The 21,057-nt window shown below is 27.7% G+C and overlaps 1 protein-coding gene across 1 annotated transcript; it reads right to left on the bottom strand.

The window, feature by feature from the left end:
- Positions 1-7,138: 7,138 nt before the first annotated feature.
- Positions 7,139-13,607, bottom strand: LOC122850420. The gene is made up of 5 exons (XM_044149571.1): positions 13,480-13,607; positions 13,096-13,352; positions 8,735-8,921; positions 7,705-8,249; positions 7,139-7,590 (listed from the first exon to the last, which is right to left on the bottom strand). Exons 1-5 carry the CDS (start codon positions 13,605-13,607, stop codon positions 7,139-7,141), a joined length of 1,569 nt encoding a protein of 522 aa, XP_044005506.1.
- Between the last annotated feature and the right edge of the window lie 7,450 nt (positions 13,608-21,057).

Genomic DNA, 21,057 nt, shown 5'->3' with positions numbered 1-21,057 from the left:
TTTTTTCTCTGAGTAGTTATACTTAAATATATAAAAAAGTAAATATTTTATTCACTACCTATATTTTCAACTATAAAAAAATAATTTACTCATTTTAATTATATATGAAATATATTCATGTTACAATAGAATCGCTAATATTTAAAATATTTTTTCTTTGAGCGTACATATTTAAATAAATATGAAAAAGTAGTTTATCCAATAGTTGTTATAAATTAGAATGTTAAATTGAGCGTAGTTTTTGGTAATGTTTATTTTTCTAGTTCAGTTTACTTGTATATTTTTCATGAGCATGGCATTTGTAAAAATAATAAAATCAGTGTAAGCTATACTAAGACGTAGTACTAATTATTATTTTGTTATAGATCAACAAAACAACAACAACAACAACAGACGCTGGAACCTATTAAAAGAATTTTGCTCATTCAACAACATTAAATTACGTAAGGAGATTGGTGAAGCAATGCGTGATGGAAGTAAAAAAACTATATGTTTATTACTCATTGGAAAAATAGAAGTTACTGTGGTTGGAAATACAAAAGAAAAAGTAATTGAAAAAGCCAGTATAAAGATGATGGATAAAATAAAGATGTTAATTAGTAAAGACGAAAATGAAAATCAACACCGAATAAAAAAATAAAAATGATAGTTACTTGGGGTATAATCCTGTTTCAGTATTGAACGAATACTGTCATAAAAAAAATTCATTTCCAAAATATGAACAATTAAATTGTGAAGGTCCACAGCATGATCCATTATTTACAATAAAAGTAACTTATCCGATCCGTTATCCACTCAATCAAGTTACTATGCAAGACTATAGCTCTATTGCATCAGCTCGAACAAAAAATGAAGCAAAAAGAAAAGCTGCTCATTTAGCATTAACAAAAATTAAAAAATTAAATCAAGAACCAAAACCTTGTCCACCTCCAATACCTATCAAGTATTTGAATTCAAATGCATAATCAGATTAAAATGTATCTGCTTGAATGAATTATCGTAAAATGTTTCATTATTTTTTTTCTGTCATTTAAAAATTTTTTATTTTAGTAATATTTTTTTTTTTTTTAAATATGTTAGTGATAGTTAATGAAAGATTTTTCAAATATTAGATATCTTTTAATGTAAAGAAAGAGAAATAAATATTTTTTCAAATACAATTGTAAAAAAATATTAATATTAATGTTTTTAGAATATTGAAAATAATTTTGATATCAAATAAAGATATAAAAATTAACTGTAGTAAATTGTTTACTTTTATTTTAGTTATTTTTTATTTTAGTAATATTTTTTTTTTTTTTTCGGAATTATGTTAGTGAATGATTTTTTCGAATATTAAATATCTTTTAATGTGAAGAAAGAAAATAAACTTTTTTACAATTGTATTTGAAAAAATATTAATAATTTTTTTTCAAATATTAAAAATAATTTTGATATCATCAGGTAAAAATATAAAGATTATAACTGTAGTAAATTGTTTTCTTTTTCAAATATTACTTGTAGTTTTTTTATATTGAAAATAAATTTTTCATTTATAAAAAAGTAAAACTGGATTACTTACAATTGTAGTTAATTGTTTCTTCAAAAAATATAAGTAAATGTTTTCAAATCAAATAAAGATATAAAAATTATCGCTGTAGTAAATCGTTTCGAGAAGATATTAATATATGTTTTTAAAATATTAGAAATAATATTTTTCAATATAAATAAATAAAAAACGTAATAATAATAAGTGTAACAATTTTTTTTTTTTTTTGAAATATTAGTAAGTGTTTATGAAAAATTAATAATAATAATAATTATAACTATCTTAAATTTATTCTTTGGTAAATATTACTGAATTGTTTTAAAAATTAAAAATATATTAAATTCATTCTTTAGAAAATATTAATGGATGGTTTTAAAAAATTGAAAAAGAAAATTATAAATATAGTAAATTTATTCTCTGAAAATATGAGTGAATGGTTTTGAAAAATTGAAAAAATAAAATTATAATTATCGTAAATTTATTTTCTAAAAATTATTAGAAAATTGTTTTGAAAAAGTAAAAATAAAAATTATAAATATAATAAATTCTTTCTTCCTTCAAAAATTATTAGTGAATGTTTTTTCATTATAAAAATTATAAAATAAATATTTTACGATTTTACTAAAAAAGTTAGAACAAAATTAAAATAAAAGTTTACAATGTTAAATATTAAAAACTTAATATGTCTTGATTCTAATTTTTTTAATACTTTGAAAATTATAAATTTGAAGTGAATATACTTGAACAAATAAAAAATTACATATTAAACATTTCATGAATTGAACAATTGTTGATAATAAAGTAATACAAGTAAAATAATAATTATAAAATAATTGTTTAATTTTGAACTTGTAAATAATAAACCTGAAGAATCATAAAATAATGAAACATGTTTGATATTAAATCAAACAATGACAGCTGCTCGACATAAGTTCTTTAACAAATCATTATTTCGGTTATTGACTTTTCTTTTTAACAAATGTGAATGGAAGGTAGTATAAATAGAAATGTATAATAAGTTTTTTTTTTTACGCTGGTATATTTATAAATATATTTTAATTTTTTTCAATATATGTTCAGATAAAATGCTCATATTTATTTCTAACGTATAAATAAGGAATTTATTTTCAAATGATAATTGTGTTTGGTTTAATTCTTGTATTACTTTTTTGATTATATATATAAATCGGTGTGTCGGTAATATCAGTTTTTCTTGAGATAATTAATCTATAAAAATTTATTGTTTTTTATTTTAATTTCGTACAACATCTAAATTAGGGTATGAAAGTATTATGTCGGTAAGATCAATTTCTCTTGAGAGTAATAATTTATAATAATTTATTGTTTTTCATTTTGTAAAATATTTAAATTAATATATGGAACATCATGTTGGTAATATCAATTTCTCTTAACAAGTAGTTTATAAAAATATTTTTCTTCATTTGATTTTTTAAAAAATTTAAATTAATCTATGAAAATATCATGTCTATAATATCGATTTCCTTCAAGTGTGAATATTGTTTTTTCTTATTTAATTTTTCATTACATAAAAATAATATCAATTTCTCTCATGTAAAGATGAGTCATTTTAAGAATAACAGATGTTTTTTTTTTTCTATTCAAGTTTTTATAAAGCATTTAAATTAAGAAATTTATAAAGTAAAAACAGTGAATTCTTTTTCCAAATATAAGAATTAATTTCATTTTGAATTTTGTAGATATGATAATAAATATATCTCAATTATAATAATAACAATAAATATAATATAACAAAAAAATAATCGTAGGGAATTTTATTTTCACCTTTTAATTACTTCATTCAAAAAAATTATTTCATTCAAAAATACAAACAAGTGAATACACGTTGCGTGTGTGTGTGTGTGTCTGTAAATATTTCCCATACATATCTATCAGAAAAGAAAAAATAATTGTTAAAAAGAATAATTAAGAATATTCAAATATATAATAACAATCACATTCTTCAGTATCAGATTAAATTTCATTTTTTATTGGACTTTGATATTAAAGTAAAGTTTGAATTAAAATATTTATCAATTATAGTTTTTTTAAAATTATGTAATACATGTTTGATAACTTGTAAATACATATTATTATTGATAGTCGATCTAGTTAAAAGGGATAAAATACATATTTAACCATAGGTGTGTAAGTACATCTATACATGAATTATATGAAAGTGATAATGAAAAACACTAATTTGTACATTCAGCTATATGTACGCCCCTGACTACACAGTATATACACTCCTGAACACTATACACTTACCTCTCATAAACGACTATAGACATTTAGTTGTGTTTTTCGTCGCATGGTGCGTACAAGTATCTTCCGACTTTATTAAGGGATGGCACATATACACAAAGTCATATGATAAAAATTTAAAAATATTAAAATAATAAAAAAATATCAGATATGTAATAATTATTTTATCTAAATGAAAAATATAGTTTGGTGAGGTAACTCTATTAATAATCATCTTAATGATATTGAATGATGAAGCATTTCAGAATATCAAAATAATAATAACATAATTATTATATTTGAATTATAGTCCTAGTTCATAAAGAGCTCACTTTGATGGTTATAAATAATAATAATATCAATAATAATGATAATAATAATATGAAATGATAATAAACTCCAATGTATTCAAAATAAAAATAACATTATTTATACCCATATTTACATTGATAAAAGTAAAAATACGATAATCATAATAATAATAATAAATTAAAAAATATTGAAATGATATTACATATATAGTTATTGTTATATTTAAATTATAGCTCCAGTTAAAAAGATAACTTTTATAATAATAAAATAATAACAATAAAATATTCATCGAATAATAATAGGAATAATGTTAATAATATTATTTAAATAGTAGAGAGAGTTTGGAAAACTTAATAATAAGTATTTAAAGTATCATTGAATAATATCTTATAAATGTTAAGTGTCATTTACCGATGTCTTAACTCTTATAAAAATATTTCAAAACACTTGTGTTCTACATTCAAAAATATGTAAACAACCATATGGGTCCCCATGCCTTATACTACAGTGACAGTATATCTATATATTATTCATGCTTTTTTGGGTGCGTGCGCATGAATTTAAAAGTCAGTTGCTGCTTTGCTTACATGTCACATAGATATATTAGTATCCATTGGAACTTCTATGTCAGATGTACAGTAGTATATAATATGACAATAATAAAATAAACAGTAAAGTCATTCAATAATAAAAAATTAATTAAATTTTTAAATACATAAGTATATGAAAGAATTTTCTTATGAAATAACAAGTGCATTTAATAAAGATATTCGAATCATAGGGTTGTTTATAATAAGGGTTGTTCAATAATTTTCCATTAATATCAATGTTTAAATAATAAGGGTTGTTTATGAAATAATATTCGTATATACGAATACACAGAGTCTGATTTGAACACTAGCACTACAAACATGGCCGCCCTACACTAACACGTACTTGACTTACACACATTCTCCATCCAAACTTCTGTTGGGACTTTTGCTGCCGCTGGAGCGCTATAGACACTTTACAGAACATGGTTGCACTACACTCACACATATTTGACTCTCTCTCTCTCTCTCGACACACATACTTACCTCACACACATTCTCCATTCAAACTTTTGCTGGGACTTTTGCTGCCGCTGCAGCGCTATAAACATTTTACACTACCAAAACAAGACCCGCCCTACACTAACACTTGTTTGGCTCACACACATTTTCCATTCACACTTCTGCTGACACTTTTGCTTGTAGTCTGCTTGCACCTATGCGCGCGCACACATCACAAAATAATATTTAAAAAAAAAAAATAATATTATTATTCATATATATACATACGTACATATATAAATAATAATAACAATAAATAAATAATAAAAAAATATATATGTAATAAAAAAATAATTATAATAATAATAATAATAAATAATAATAATAAATAATAATAATAATAATAATAAATAAAATAATAGGGGTAGTTTTTTAAGGGTAGTTTTTTTGAGGGTACTTTATCAGGGTAGTCGCGTATGGGCCCCGCGGAGTTTGTAGGTGCTCGAGGGGGGAACGCGAGCAAGCGGCACAGAGGGAAAGGGGGCAGGTAAAAAAACGACTCCCAAAACCGGTTTTTTCGTGGATCGTATACCATTTAACAGCACGCTGCCCGCTATCTCTCCCTATACTCTACTATGATAACTCAGATGGTGAACATAGTTTTTTTGACATACCTTAGTTGGTAGTTTGCCATGTGCTGGACAATCCATATCAATCAAATCGATAATAGTTTTATCGTCTTTTAAAATATTGCTGAGCCTTTTTTTTTTCTCATGACCTTTTCCATATACGTAAATTGATGGCTCAAGGCTATCATTTATAATTTTTCCATGTTCAGCATAATCAACATCTCCTGAGTTCCATAACAGTCCATGATGATTGTTTGTTAACCAATTATTTGTCAGTTTGCAAGCAGATAATAATGTACTCATGGCACATAGAAACTTGAATACTACCGACTTGATATCATCTTCTTGATTTAAATTTGCTATTGCAAATTCTTTCACAATAAAACTTTGATCAGTATCATAAAATCCTTGAACATCAACAATATATTCAACCATTATGACTGAAATCTTATTCAAGACTGAAATATTTTTTTTCTTTGGTACTCATATACAAAAGAGTAAAGACGCGCGCACTTTGGTATCAAATTTCTAATTTTGTTCATAGAAATAGTTTTAAAAAAAATAAAACGTGAGCACTTTCTACTTCAAATTCAACGAAATATGAACAATATAACTCGCTCAACTTAGTATCATATTTCCATTTTTGTTTATAAAATAATTTACAAAATAAAACGTCAGCACTTTAAATCAAACAAAAGATGTGTTTACTTGCTTTTTTTTTCAAATATATTTTTATAACTATTATTTATAATAAGTATATATATTTTTATTTATGATTATTCGGGGTCATAGCCCTAAGGTAAGGTATCAGTTCCACCATTTTGATTAAGAGCTCGTTTATCATCAGCCCACCTGAGTACTCTGTACAATAGTACGTACTTGGTAATCCTTACTTCGTATTAAATAATGATTTTTTTTCAATATTTGATGATCGAAAAGACACGCCATATAATTATCAAAATTTATGTCTTTTAGAACTGAACTTTTTACACCTTTTGCTTTTTTGTAAGTTTTATCATCATCAATGTTCATAACTTTATAACTATATAATTTGGCTCTCAAGCCAGCAAACTCAGTCATAATTTTACCATTATTTTCATCCTTCATCAGACCAATAACTTTTTTGTTGACTCTTGGCATATCATAAATATTATTTGGTAGATAATCTGATGTGTCAAATCTTTCCAAATTTTCTTTCATTTTCTCATAAATATCAGGCACTTCAAACAATAAAATTGATGAATCAGCATCCATATACAGTGCTTTGGCCTCTTCATCTTCGAATTTTTTTTAAATATAATTGTAGTAAAAATCATAAATCCAAATTTTTGATAGATCTAATATTGTAAACCCTGAATAAATTGGTTTATTGAAAACTATTTTAACTCTTCACATTTCAATAATTGCAAGTCATCTTTGTAAATTGAACAACTGTGAAAATTTGGTTTCGCTATCAGTGATTTTGCTCCATAGCGACCTTCCCATTTTGTCACCAATTTCACATCTTTTTCCTTTCTCACATTTTGCATTGTTTTTCCATATACACTGTTGTTCATTAATTTGAAAAAATTTTTACCAAAATCAGTAGTTGCTTGCTGACGCATACCAGTATTAAGATCTATATATTTTTTCAGCCATGGGCTTTGTTGAAATTTTAATACTCGATAAATTTTATTTAACTTCATGCCAAGCCCCAAATTTAGTTCTGGACATAATGGTAAATTTTTGTGATAATGATGCAAATTTTTCAAATATTCTAAATCAACCTCTAAGATATATCCAATTTCAGCTTCATCAGATATCTTTGTCACATCAATATTTAAATTGTCTTCCGATTGGAAACCTCCATAAGGCAAATATTGACTCATGCCAGCACCATATAAATTATTTACATCAAAATACATGATATATGATTCTTCTTCTTCAGGATTGTATTTTTTACCCATATACCGATTGTTGGCTTTTGCGTATCGATTCATGCATTGTGCAACACCACCTTGAATTCCTTTCTCAATGAAAAGATGCATTGCTGGGTCTGTCAAAAGTTCAAGTTTCACTCCTGTATATTTTAACATTGCATCAAATGCTAGACCTGGTGCAGTAAAATAATGAAGTGCGTCTAGGCTGTATGTTAATAAACAGCTCAAACGAAAATTTTCAAAAATATCAGTCAACAAAAGAACATCAGTTTTCAAATATAAATTTGGATATTCTCCCAATGTCTTTATTTCAAATTTTTCCCAAATATTTTTGGCATGTTCATAGTCTGCATTTGATATATCAGAATTATTCAATTTTGAGAAAAATTCTTTTTTTGATGGAAGAGCTTTTTCATCTAATTTTTCCCATGAGTCAATAAATTCATATGGAAATACACCTTTCCTGCACAATAAATCAAAGAATCCATTGTTACATTCACTGCGTGTTATAATTTTTTGATCATTACTCAAATCAGATGAGAGTTTATCAATACTGCTTGGCAAAAATCTGAATGAGTCAATGAATCGCAATTTTACAACAGTTTTATCCACTTTTTTTGTAAATGAAATATATTTTTCTTTGTTTATTGGTAATATGTGTATTTGACTCTCGAATGTCTTGCAAAGTCCTTGTATTAGAAAATGTGAGTCATAACCTGATAAATTGTGCATGACTACAGGTATTGTGTGAGACTTTGTATGATTAATATTACACCTGGCATGAGCTGGGCCACGATATTTTCCACTGAAATGATCGTGATCATGATGCTTAACGTCTTGCACGTAGAAAGTCTCTTTACATATATGACATATTAGTGCATTTTGAAATTCTTGCTCCTGTCTTACAGTCAATTTTTCCATTGGTACGATATTCGAGATAATATCATTAATCTGACGAGCTAAACTTTCCAATTCTTTGATGAACCAGTCAATACAGTTCTCACCACGATTCATTTTGTAGTATGATAATGAGTTATCAAAACTACACTTTACGAATATGCAGCACTGTGTGGAATATGCTCGTTAGACTCTGTTTTATCAATTGACTTGAGAATGCATTCTAAATCAGCATAAATGACAAAAGGTACGAGTTCTTTGTACCGATGATTTTTAAATTTTAATATATTATCATCTTCTTTTGGCATAATCATTCGTGCTACATTAATTTGACAACAATCAGCTAAATGTTTTTCCAAAAATATTTCCGATGAAAAATGATCAAGACATCTGTCACATATATATAAACGACCGTTACCTTGTCTGACTTGTAAGCTGATGAGACGTAATTAATTTTTGATTTATGCAAAATGGAAAATTTTTCTTCCTTTTTTCTGCTTTTGAACATAGTTTTCATATTCATTTTCTTCATCAACTTCCATTTTATTGTCATCATCATCATCATCGTCAGCCGAAAAATATTCATCATCAAAAATACTGTCATTAGTAATGGTAACTTTTTTTTTTATTGTCATTTCCGTTCTTATTGACTGCCAACAGATGAATCGTTCGACTGTCACAAATACTATCACTCAAAAATATAGGAGCAATAATACTTTTTTTTTGATTATTTGAAATAACTGCGTAAACATTTATTTTCAAATTGTTGAGTTTTTCAAATTTTGGTATGTCTCGCAGCTTCATTGGTAAAGATATTCCATTATATGATAATATTGTACTAAAATGTGGATATGATGCAACACGGCACACATTTTCTTGTGCAGGATGTAAAGCTGCAGTCACACACCACAAAAAACAAAGAATATCTCTATTTTGATATTCAGCACAGCTTTTTTTTTTCAATGTCAGCAGGCATCTGTACAAATGTCGAATCACCACCACGCAACGGTCGATATTTGCATACAGTGAAGATAATGCTCTGAATTTTTTTCAAGCTTCAACCAGAAATACCAAGATTAAATTCCTCTATTCTTCAATATAAGATCATAAAAATTTTCATCGAACCATTCATCGAGGTTTGTCGTTGGTAGTATAACAGCATTTTTCGTATTAAATGATTTAATTTCTCTCACTTCTTTGTCATCTTTCAAACCCTCATATTCACAATGGAAACATTAATTGATCTTGAGATTAATTTTTTTTTTCAAAAAAGCTTTTAGTTTTTTGCTGACAACAGTTTGGGCATCTCTCAGAAAATCTTCAATTCTTATATGATAAAGGTTTGTCACACTTCCAGTTACTATATTGCCTTTAAAAATATTCTCCATGTCATTCTATTTTACTCTGTCATGTAATGCCGGTTCATCATGATGAGTGCTCATACCGGCACCATGATGTAATGTTTTTTCTCTTTTCACTTGTAACTTTTCAACTATAGTTGTGAGTCTAACTACCACTAGTTGTATTCTTTTTTTTACACCCACTGAATCAGCTGAATTTTTCAAAAATTTATTCAATAGTTTTACATTTACATTACCCCATTTGATCCATCGATAAATATTTTCAATAGTATTTGCAGATAAATAACCCGCACTTGAAATGTTAACAAGCTTCTCACACTTTTCAATAGAATACATTTTTGAATATATAATTTTTTTAATAATCAGAAGAAAGTAGTTGCCGCGAGATCAACTGACCACTGACTAATGAAAGATAAATAATTTACCGTGCAATCAACATAAAATATATTTAATAAATAAAAAAAACAAAACATTTGTCTTGAAAAGAAAAATAAAAATGTGCAAAGTCAGCAAAAAATAAAAAGCGATGCATGATTACGACAATGGATCTACAATGACCGCGCGTGCTTGCTGTACGTCATGGATCATGTTTCGATGCCCCGTTTAAATCATTGTCTTCACGTTGGACGTGATTTATATTATTTTAGAAAAATAAAAAATATAGTTGACTTTACTTTTTTGATGACTCTCTATTTTTTATCTTTGAATACATTCTACGAAAATCAGTTTTTTGGAATTTGATGTTGAATTGATATTCAAGTTAAAAAACTGAATGATGACGTCAGCTTACAGTCCTATGATAGTATTGAAAAATGAATGAATAATTATAAAAGATTAAAATTTCGAGTAAATTTATTGCTGACAAAAAAAATTTTCAGGAGTCGATCTAAAATAAAAAATATTTTTGGATAATTTCCAAAATTTTTTTTAAAATTTCTGAAAAATTTTTTTTAAAATTTCTGAAAATTTTTTTTTGCATATTTGGTTGACTCCCGAAACTTAGAAAATCTACTTCACCATCAGTCGGTAAAGTAGAAATCTTCATTACTGACCGCGATGAAAGTTTCATGTGTCATCCGAGAATACAATAAAATTTTTTTAATTTTCATTTTTTCCTAGTTACAGCAACATCCAATTTAAAAATATACATGTATATAGGACATGAGACATGAGACTTGAGATTTGCGCTATGCCCCAGGACATGGGACATAACAAATTGCACGTTGAAATGACAAAATTTCATTTTTCCGGTCAAGTCTGTATTACCGACACATGGAGATTGGGAATTCATACCATCAAATGATATATGGTACATAAGATCTATGACATGGGGCATGGGACATGAGAAATCGCACGTTAAAAGAAGAAAATTTTTCCAAATCTGTATTACCGACACATGACAATTGGGATTTCACACCATCAAATGACAAATTTCTTTACCATCTCTGCATTATCAACAACTCGGAATTGGAATGCCAAATTTCTTTACCATCTCTGTTTTACCAACCAAGTTGCAGTCCCGTGTCCCCTCGCCGTTCTACCTTTTTTCGACCTCCCTCTGATCCAGAACTTTATTAGGTACACTACTGACAGCGATTTGACAGCCATTTGACAGCATATATAAAACGTAATTCACAAGCACCGGATACTCAAAATGAGTTGGAAAAATATAAAATGAATATGAGATTATAATGACAATAACTTAAACTGAATGAAACCTCGACTATTACATGTATTTAATATTAAATAAGAGATTAAATTATACACGGTAGAGAGGTTAGATTGACATGATTCGCATATCAACTGGAGTCGGAAAGCTCTCGAGCCTCAGACCATTCATCGGTAATTGACTCGGTCATTATTACCGAGATATTTTGTCACTAAATCGACGGGCTTTTGACAACGAATTGAGAGGTGTCTAATTTATTCATTTTTCATTGTTTTTAATTGTTTAAACATCATGAAGGACTGTATTAATGATAAATTTGCATTTTTTTGTCCGGTGCTCGTGAATTACGTTTTATATATGCTGTCGAATGGCTGTCAAATCGCTGTCGACTGAATGCTACATTGGAGAGTCAAATTCCGATCGAATAGGTGTCGACGCATCCGCTAGGGTTGTTTGTATTTAAATAGAACAATTAAATGAAACTTTTCACTGTACTTTATGGGTCGTATTCTAGACCAAACAACTGACCACGAGGTCGTAAATTTTTATAATTAAATATTCAATTATTTTAAATGAATAACTTGATTTTTTACTGCAGCAAATTGTAATTTATATTATTCAATATTTATTTGATTAGTTAATTCAACACAAAGCGTGTCTTGAATTCAATTTACACGAGCAAGATAAATTCAGACCATGCGGTCGTAATTTAATACAAGTTAAATTTGCAATGAATTTGATGAATTTAAATTGATAATTCAAGTAACAAAATGTTACTCAAATATTGTTAACACAATAGTTTGATAAAATAATCAATAAAATATTGAGTAAGGATAACTTACAGTTTGTGCTGACTCGTAGAAAAATATTCTTAGTTTTTAAAGCAATTAAATTCGACGAGGCAAAGTGCCTAAGCTATTAGAGCTGTAAGAGCTGGTGTAGGTCAAAACTACCACTGATCAAGTGACCGAGATCTAGCGATCAATATCACTTGATACTCTGAGACTATAAGGGCAGATGGAGATCCTTCAGGGATATTCGGTTTTCCTCCTTGGTCCATTTCCACTTTCCTAATGTCACTTATTTTTTATTGGTCAAGGAAAATCTTATGATTTTCAATCATTATTTAAAATAATTTCTAATCATTTAATTATGACATGAGTGGTATCGAGAAAATCCCTATATTTTTAGGATTTTGTCGATATCAGTCATTATGTTAATTTATATCTAATTTTCAATATTTAAAACTGGCGGTATATACGCTTGGCAATAGTGCCAGCTCAAGCAAAATGCTGAGGGTGTAAAACCTCTGGCTCCCTTAGATGTAATATATTTACGCTCTGTAAGATGGAGCTAGGGGTATCGAAATGCACCCTGAATAGTATTTCTAATAATTAAAAATTAAAATTAAAAAAAGTTTATGCGGCTTACCGCCGGATATTACAGTTCATTTAAAAACTGATTCAATCAGTTGACCTTAAAATTGCCATCTATATAGAATGCTTTTGCATTATTTATTCGTTGAATCACATTCTTATCGCCAAATACAAGGATAGTTCCTTCTTGATTTGTCGCAGGAAAAAGTAGTTCTTGAAAATAGTCTCTGAATTGATGATGTTCTTTCAGTTTTGTTGCTAAACTTTCTAAAGTTTCTTTATCAGGAGTTATCCAATAACTCTTTCTTTCTTGAGTTATAATATAAGCAGCTCTTTGTAATGCAATAAAGCGAGCAGCATCACGGTTGCTAATAAAATACAAAAGTCAAAGATTTCATAAATAAAAATTAAAATTTCACTTGCATAATTTAAATCAATAAAAATGATTTCATTATGAATTTATTATATGAATCGAAAAGTATGTAGGAAACTTACATTGGAACTATTCTATCATAAATGACCTGAGGTGTTCCAGGCGATTTCGCTGCTTCTTTTATTTCCTTAATCATTTTCGCAATTGTTAAAATATTTGAAGATGAAGAGTGAAAATGTCCTTCCTTCATGTTTAAAATTAATTTATGATTACAATTTGGAGTATCCACTATAATAAATAAAAAAAACATTCACAATAAAAAAAAATTGACTGAACAGTATGTCTATGAAATAGACACTATGACAGGCAAATACACACTGTCACGACATATTCACGCAAGAAAGGCCCATAAATTTTCTAAGAAGGGGAAAAAATATCGAGGACCCTATTCCTGAATAGCGTGGGTCTCACTCACACTTCTACCCAGCATCAGACAACTCTCAGTCCGTTATACAAGGAAATATATTTTCAATCTGTATCAATCTGTATTGACGTGTCGATGCGGGTAGATAATACCACACTTTCATTATATATAAATTATATTAAAAAAAAAAGATGTGTGTTATTGTACGCACAGGGAAGTGAAACTTCTTTAATAATTCTAATAAATAGTAATTGAAAGATCTCTCGTTGCATTAATATATTTTTGACTAGTTGTCTTTTTCGCTCTCATTCCGAGTGAACTATTATGTTCATTCAGTCATTAACAATTATGATAGAAATTTTTAAATTTATTGATTAGTTATAATATTAAGGTTCTATGTAAATAAAATTCTAATTAAAAAACTTAACACAGAATATTATTTTATATAAATATTTATTTATTGAACAACTAGTCAGCCGAACACTTCTATTACTATTTTATGTATACTTTTTATTTTATGTATATATATTCATGAAATACTGAGTTTTTTCAGTTGCTTTTATCTTCAGGATTTTTGTCGGGATGATATCTTTTAATATTTTCCCGATAGATTAACTTTAGATAACTTAAGATTTCAATATTATTGAATATTGAGTCAATTTTAGCCTCGTAATCTCACATGTTACAGACTGAAAAATATAAATAAAATTAATACAAATTATAATGAAAATAAATTTAATTTTAATTGAGTAGTTATCTCTTCAAATTTTGAATAAAAAGAACGAACTGGTAACATTTGTTGGGGCATGTGGCCAGCGTTACCCGTTGAAAATTAAAAATTTTCAATACTCCGGCTAGGGCCATTGTTATTTTTATTGTTTAGACATATTTAACCGTTAATTAACGAAAACATTATTCATATTTAAAAAAAAGGCAATAGAGTTTTTCAAAGCTTTTTTTGGAGCCTTATAAACATTTTATTTCAACTCTATGATGACATGTTTGGTCCGTTTTTTTTATTTTTTTTTCGGTGAGCCATGACTTTTGTTATCATCAAGATAGGGAGTTCATTTCTCTCAATAAGAGTTTTCGAGCAAAAAAATTAAATATCCGAATTTTTTGTCAAATTTTGAAGGTTTTTTTTTTTTTTTAAAAAACTATTATAGATAGGGGAAAAAACCCATTATGCGGGCGATTGAGTTTTTTTAAAACGCATAATATAAGCTTTATACGAAGTCTCTTTTTTGATTTCGCGTTGAATAACTATTTATTGCGCCGTTTTTAAGTTTTTTTTCGGCGAGCCATAACTTTTGTTATAATCAAGATAGGGAGTTCGTATTAGGCTCAAATTATGTGCCATAAAAAAAATTTAGTGACGGCATTAGGGGTTTTTTTCTTTCTCAATAACGGTTTTCGAGAAAAAAAATTAAATATCAGAATTTTTTTTTTTTAATGTTATAGTTTTTTTCTTTTTTCCACAAAAACTATTATAAATGGAAAGCAATTTTGCAAAGCGGGCGATAGAATTTTTTGAGACACATAAATTGAGCCTAATATGAAGTCTCTACTATGATTTTGCGTCGAGTTATTTATTGCGCCGTTTCTATAACTTGTAAAATTTTCACATGAAAATTTATGCACTATTTTAAGTTACATTAATAATAATTTGAGAATGATGAAATATAAAACAGAAAAGATTCACGAACAAAAAACCTTTGGTGATAAATATTCTCTGATGGAAAGTTTAGACACCACAAATTTTTAAGTAAGAAAAAAAATTTTTTCAAAATTTACATTTTAGTTTTTTGATTAAAAACTATTATCGATAGAGCAAAAAACCTATTACGCGGGCGATAAAGTTTTTAAATGCGCTTCTTTTGAGCCTGGTACGAAGTCTCTGGGTTACTTAGTTCGTAAGTTATGAGCGTTTTTTTTTTTTCGCCGATCAATTCAAGACTGCGGCTGAGCCTATGGCTCCTAGCCTCCGTAAAAAAAAAAAAAACAAAACGAACTATTTGATGTTAAATAAATTCAATGTCAAATATTAATCGATTTTTTCAACATCTTTTTTATGAGCGAATTAACCACAAACACATGATGGTGCATCATCGCCGCCACCACCACCGCGATGCATTTGTTCTATTATGATTGCTGCTGTTTATATATGATCAATATTGTTGTTGTTATTTTGATTTCCACTCGGTACATCATTTACTAAATTATTATTTACTCCTGTTGTTGGTGTTTTATTGAATGATTCAATATTTAATCATCTGTTCCATTTTTTTGTCCTTAACAAATTCATTCAAGATCTTAAATTTATTTCGATCATGGCAAGCACAAGCACTTGAATAACCACTATCTTGTGTATTATTTGATTATTGAACAGATTTATTTCAAATACTCATTATTTGATTTAAAATATTATCACAACTACCAGTACAAGTCTCATGAAAATTACCAAAAATTGGTATAGCCCCTGGTCCTATTTCAAATTTTACTGATTTAGGACTACCAGTACATTTATCAGATGTTTTTGATAATATTTCAGTGTCATTAATTGTCTCTTGAAATCCTATACAATCTCAATAACCATCTTTGCTATCTTTACCTTCACGTGGTACCACATTTTATCCACATATTATTAATTGTTGTTTGGTATTGTGATTATGATGTTGCTGTCGTATTATGTCAAGCACTTAAATAACCACTATCTTGTGTATTAATTGTTTATTTAACAGATTTATTTTAAATACTCATTATTTAATCAAAAATAACATAATAAATTATATATTGTATATAATAAAAGTTTTATCCTTAATATTCACCTTTGTCTCTTGAATCTTTCATGAAACTAAAATTTTGAAACAAATTTTAAACAAATTTTTTTGTATCGTTGTCAAGGGAATAAATAAATAAAACAAGATAAAAAATAATTTAAAATTACTTACCTTCATACCGTTACTTTCGTTGCATCCATCTTTTGTTTTTTTTTTTACTGCCCATTCTAAAGAAGTTTCACTTCAATAAATTGACAATATTAGTGATAACAAAAGTGACAAAGGTAAACGAAAACGAAGAAATATATCAAATGGAAAATAACGTAAGTGTGTATATCATTGAATTTTTTTTTGTCTATCTTTATTACTATAGTATCACAATTTTTATTAATATTTCTTAAAAAAATTATAAATAAATAAAAATAAATTATTTCTACTTTGTTTAAACTAATTCCATTATTTATTATAGAATTTTGTACATAAATTAACATATATAAGTATAGTTTTTACCTTTTTTTTACATTACAATAATTTTTTTTTATTCACATACCTGATTGTTTTAATAATTATAGTTATATATTAAAATATATAAAATAAAACTTTCAAAAAAACACGATATGAAATCGAATATATATTTTCTTTCTTTAAAAAAATTCAATGTAGATAAAAAAAAAATATATAGTATTTTTTTTTTCTCTTTTTTTCTTGGAATAATCCTTCGGGATGTTTTTTTATGCTTTGTTCTAAATAACGAAAAACTTGTTTTTTTATTTATTTTTTTTACGTGTTTTTATTTTCAACGTGTTCAAAAATTTCTATTCGCATACCTTTTGTTAAAGAGGGCAAAGAACCTTCAAAACTTTGACAGTAATTCAAATTTATATTTTCATTTATTTTTCATTTTATATTTTAATTTTATTTAATTTGGCTTCACATAAAATCTTTAAAACCATAATCGACCTTCAAAAAAACATTATCAAACAAAATTAATCATTAAAAATATAATGAAAATTAATTTGCATCAATAATTATAATGATTGAAATAATAAATCTAATTATACATTGACGATTGATTCTATTATTGAGATCATTATTGTAAGTTTCACTGATTTCTCGAATAGAAGCAACTTCTGTTCTCTTGGTTATTTGTTAAACCAAGAAAGCGATATCAGACCTAGATATTTCGGAGCAGCTCGGATCTACCAAGCTGTCCCCACTCGAGGCTATCCCTTCTCTCTTTTTCCTGGTAAAAGGGTAAAAATATAATGAACAATAATAATAATACCATACAAAAAAAAATAATGAATAAAATATAAAACGAAGTCGTTGGTTGGAGGATGTCCGTTTGGTCGGTCTTTACTAGCCTATAAGGCAGCGAGAATCGCTACAGCCTCCTCCCCAGACTCCTCCAACGACGACGACGTCCTCTTTCATCTCTGGTCAGGTTTTTGGCCTAGTCGGTTCCCCTGATTTTCCTGGAACAGATCTTAAAAAAAAACTAGGACAAGGTATGAATATATATATATTGTAACGAGATTTGGCAGATCTCGTGCTCCCGAAAATAATAAGAAGTCTGGTCTGAAGGGTTTTATCGACTAAGACGCTAATTAATACCACCGGTTTGTGAGTGGCCTCGGTAGTGACATCTATTTTCGCCTGAATGTCAGTGTTGACTTGGTAGACATCTGCCACGAAAGGATAATCCGGATTCCTATCCCAGATTCGTATCGTAGAATTGATATATTAAATTCACATGTAAAACCCAAGTGTTGCCATTTTTATTTATATAGAAAAAATTTAATGTATTCCAGACGAATTTGTAATAACCCTTTAATGGATGAAAACACTCTGATGTTAGATGTTGGAGTGTCAAATGAAACCATGGATCTGACAAATAGTTTTGTAGTGCCTGTGAAAAATTTAACAACTGATGCTGATGAAGCATCAAGCTTGTCAACCAGTATGATACAAGTCAAGACAGCACAAGTGAAGAAACGCAAACTTGATCAACGATTAAGTCAGTTTGTTGACTCTATTTTACAAAAAGAACAAAAACAATTGAATATTTTACTGTCAAAATGATTTTACTCTTGCAACATTCCACTCCAAGTCGTAGAGTCAAGTCACTTTATCAATCTTTTTAAAGCTATGAGACTTCCATATCAAATACCTAAAGTATCAGATTTATCAACTGATTTGTTAAATGGATTACATAAACAAATGAAGGAATCCAATACATTTCCAAGTTCTCAAGGAATTCTTATCATCGAGAAAGTAAAAAAAGAATTGTCATATCAGTTCATGGCGTTTATTCATATGCAGAATAACAGTCTTATCTATTTCACAACAATGAAAGTTGCAAGAAATTTTGACTGGAATCAAATTATTCTTGATGCAAAACAATTAGCTGATGCAAAAGGTATTTCAATATATGCTGTTATGATCAACGACAATATTGATCTTATTAATAAAGCAGGCTTTGAAAAGTTATGGCTGCTACGATGCAATTGGTCTTTTTCTGTTCTAATAGAAAAAAAACTCATTCCACTAGACGTAATAAATCAAGCTCAGTCATTATTAGAAGCATTTTCATCTCCAGAGATGTCTAAAAAATCATTAGTATGGAGGAAGTGCTTTTGATGCTGCAAAAGACAAAGTAAATTGTCAAAACTGGTATTTGCTTCCTACATGCTTGAAAAATTTGAACGCCATGTCAAATATGTTAGCTGATAGAACAGTTAGACTTGACACTAAGGTAGTTGAATCTTTGATTGATCCACAGGTCGAAGAAAAACTACAATATAATACTAATTTATTAACAACCATTGTGTCAATTATTGAAAAATCTGAGAAACAAAACACCATAATGGCTGATGTTATTGAGAAGTGGTTAATTTTAGCAGCTAGTAGCCAATATGATCCAATCCATACTAAAATAAATACAATTATGACACCAGCTGCTTTAACAGCAAATCTTCTTCATCCTTCATACCATGGAAAAAATTTTATTAAAGAGTTACATCATGACAGAATAACTATCGAGTTTTTGACGGAAGAAGTTGGTCAATCTGGGGTAGAAGATTTCATTTGCTATCGCGATTTAAAAAGTATTTTTGAAAATGCTCGTCTCCAAGAGTTCAGTAATCCAATTAGTTACTGGAATATTGTCAAAAAGGTTCATCCAATATTGTCCGATCTGCACCCGTATTCAGAGAATGTTCTCATCAGGGCGTTTTTTTTTCGATGGTGGCGTTTGTGAAGCTTTTCTATGTGAAATCTATATAAAAAAATTTTGTCAAGCGCCATCAGCGGAAAAAAAAAGCCCTAATGAGAACAATTTTGCCCCGTGAATACGGGTGCTGGCATTAAAATTGCTTCAAATACCTGCAGCTGCTGTCCCTGAGCTAGAATCATTTAACAACAATATACAGACTCACTTGACTCCTAAACGTCTTGAAAAACTTGAAGAAATATTTTACACTTTAAACTTTAAAAAAAAAACTTATCTGTTTCTCAGTGCCATTGATTTAATTGTTATTTTCAGTTTTTTTATTACTCAAGAAGAGAAAGTATTTTTCTTTACTTTTTTATTTTATACTTTAGATATATATATATATAAACTTGAACATGAAAGATTATTTTTCAAGTTACTTTGTCTCATGTCGTGATAATGTTTATATGTTCAATATAAACTTCTTTTTTTTTTTAGTTAAAGACAACTACAATATTTTTTTATATGGGCCAAATCAAACTAGACATATGCAAACACCTAGAATGTGATTTAAAGTATAAAAATTATCATATCATTTAATGTTGAATAATATAAGAAAAGTATTCTGTGTTAAGCATATTTTTATTTTATTCAAAGTGCTTTTAGCTTGATTTTCATAATATTGATTAATGATAATAACTGATATTTTTTTAAATTAATAATAAATGCTTTATAAAAAAAACTTACAATTGTTGATTTATTTTTTTTAAAAAGTTTATAATATTATAATTAATTTTATGTGCAATTGTTTAAAAAAGGTGTATAAATTTAATACTATAGGCTTTGCCTACGTAATATAAAAATATAAGAATTATGAATCATTTTCATCTACGATAAAACTATCATAATGTTCATCATATAGCTCATCCATTTTAATCTATATAATAAAAAGACATGGCCGGATCCTTGGAAACGCAGTTTTACGCAAGCTATTGGTCCGATTTACATGAAATTTAACTTAGATATTCAGTTTGAGTTCAGGAAGGTTTAAGTCAACGAAAATATCACCCAGGTTACTTTTTACGATCACCAGGAGGTCAAAATGATTTTTCTATTTTTCTTCGAGATTTTTCTTATTATGTTAATATTATTTTAACTAAAAATTATATTTTTCCAAAAAGGGGATATTAAAAATATTACATTGGTTTGTATTGCTGGCTTCCGGTTTCCCAGGATATGGAAATTGAATTTTCCATCATCTCCTGGGTTTTTTTTGATTAAACAG

The sequence above is a fragment of the Aphidius gifuensis genome, linkage group LG2, assembly GCF_014905175.1.
Source record: "Aphidius gifuensis isolate YNYX2018 linkage group LG2, ASM1490517v1, whole genome shotgun sequence".
NCBI lineage: Eukaryota > Metazoa > Arthropoda > Insecta > Hymenoptera > Braconidae > Aphidius > Aphidius gifuensis.
This window is presented reverse-complemented; position numbering and strand designations above follow the sequence as displayed.

Excerpts from the sequence above, each read along its gene's own strand:
- LOC122850420 (XM_044149571.1), bottom strand. The coding sequence starts at position 13,607 with ATGAAGGAAGGACATTTTCACTCTTCATCTTCAAATATTTTAACAATT. Across the intron at positions 8,250-8,734 it reads CCACACAGTGCTGCATATTC|ATTTTTGCCAAGCAGTATTG; the intron begins GTAAAGTGTAGT and ends TGACTCATTCAG. Across the intron at positions 7,591-7,704 it reads AGCCAACAATCGGTATATGG|ACAATTTAAATATTGATGTG; the intron begins GTAAAAAATACA and ends TCCAATCGGAAG.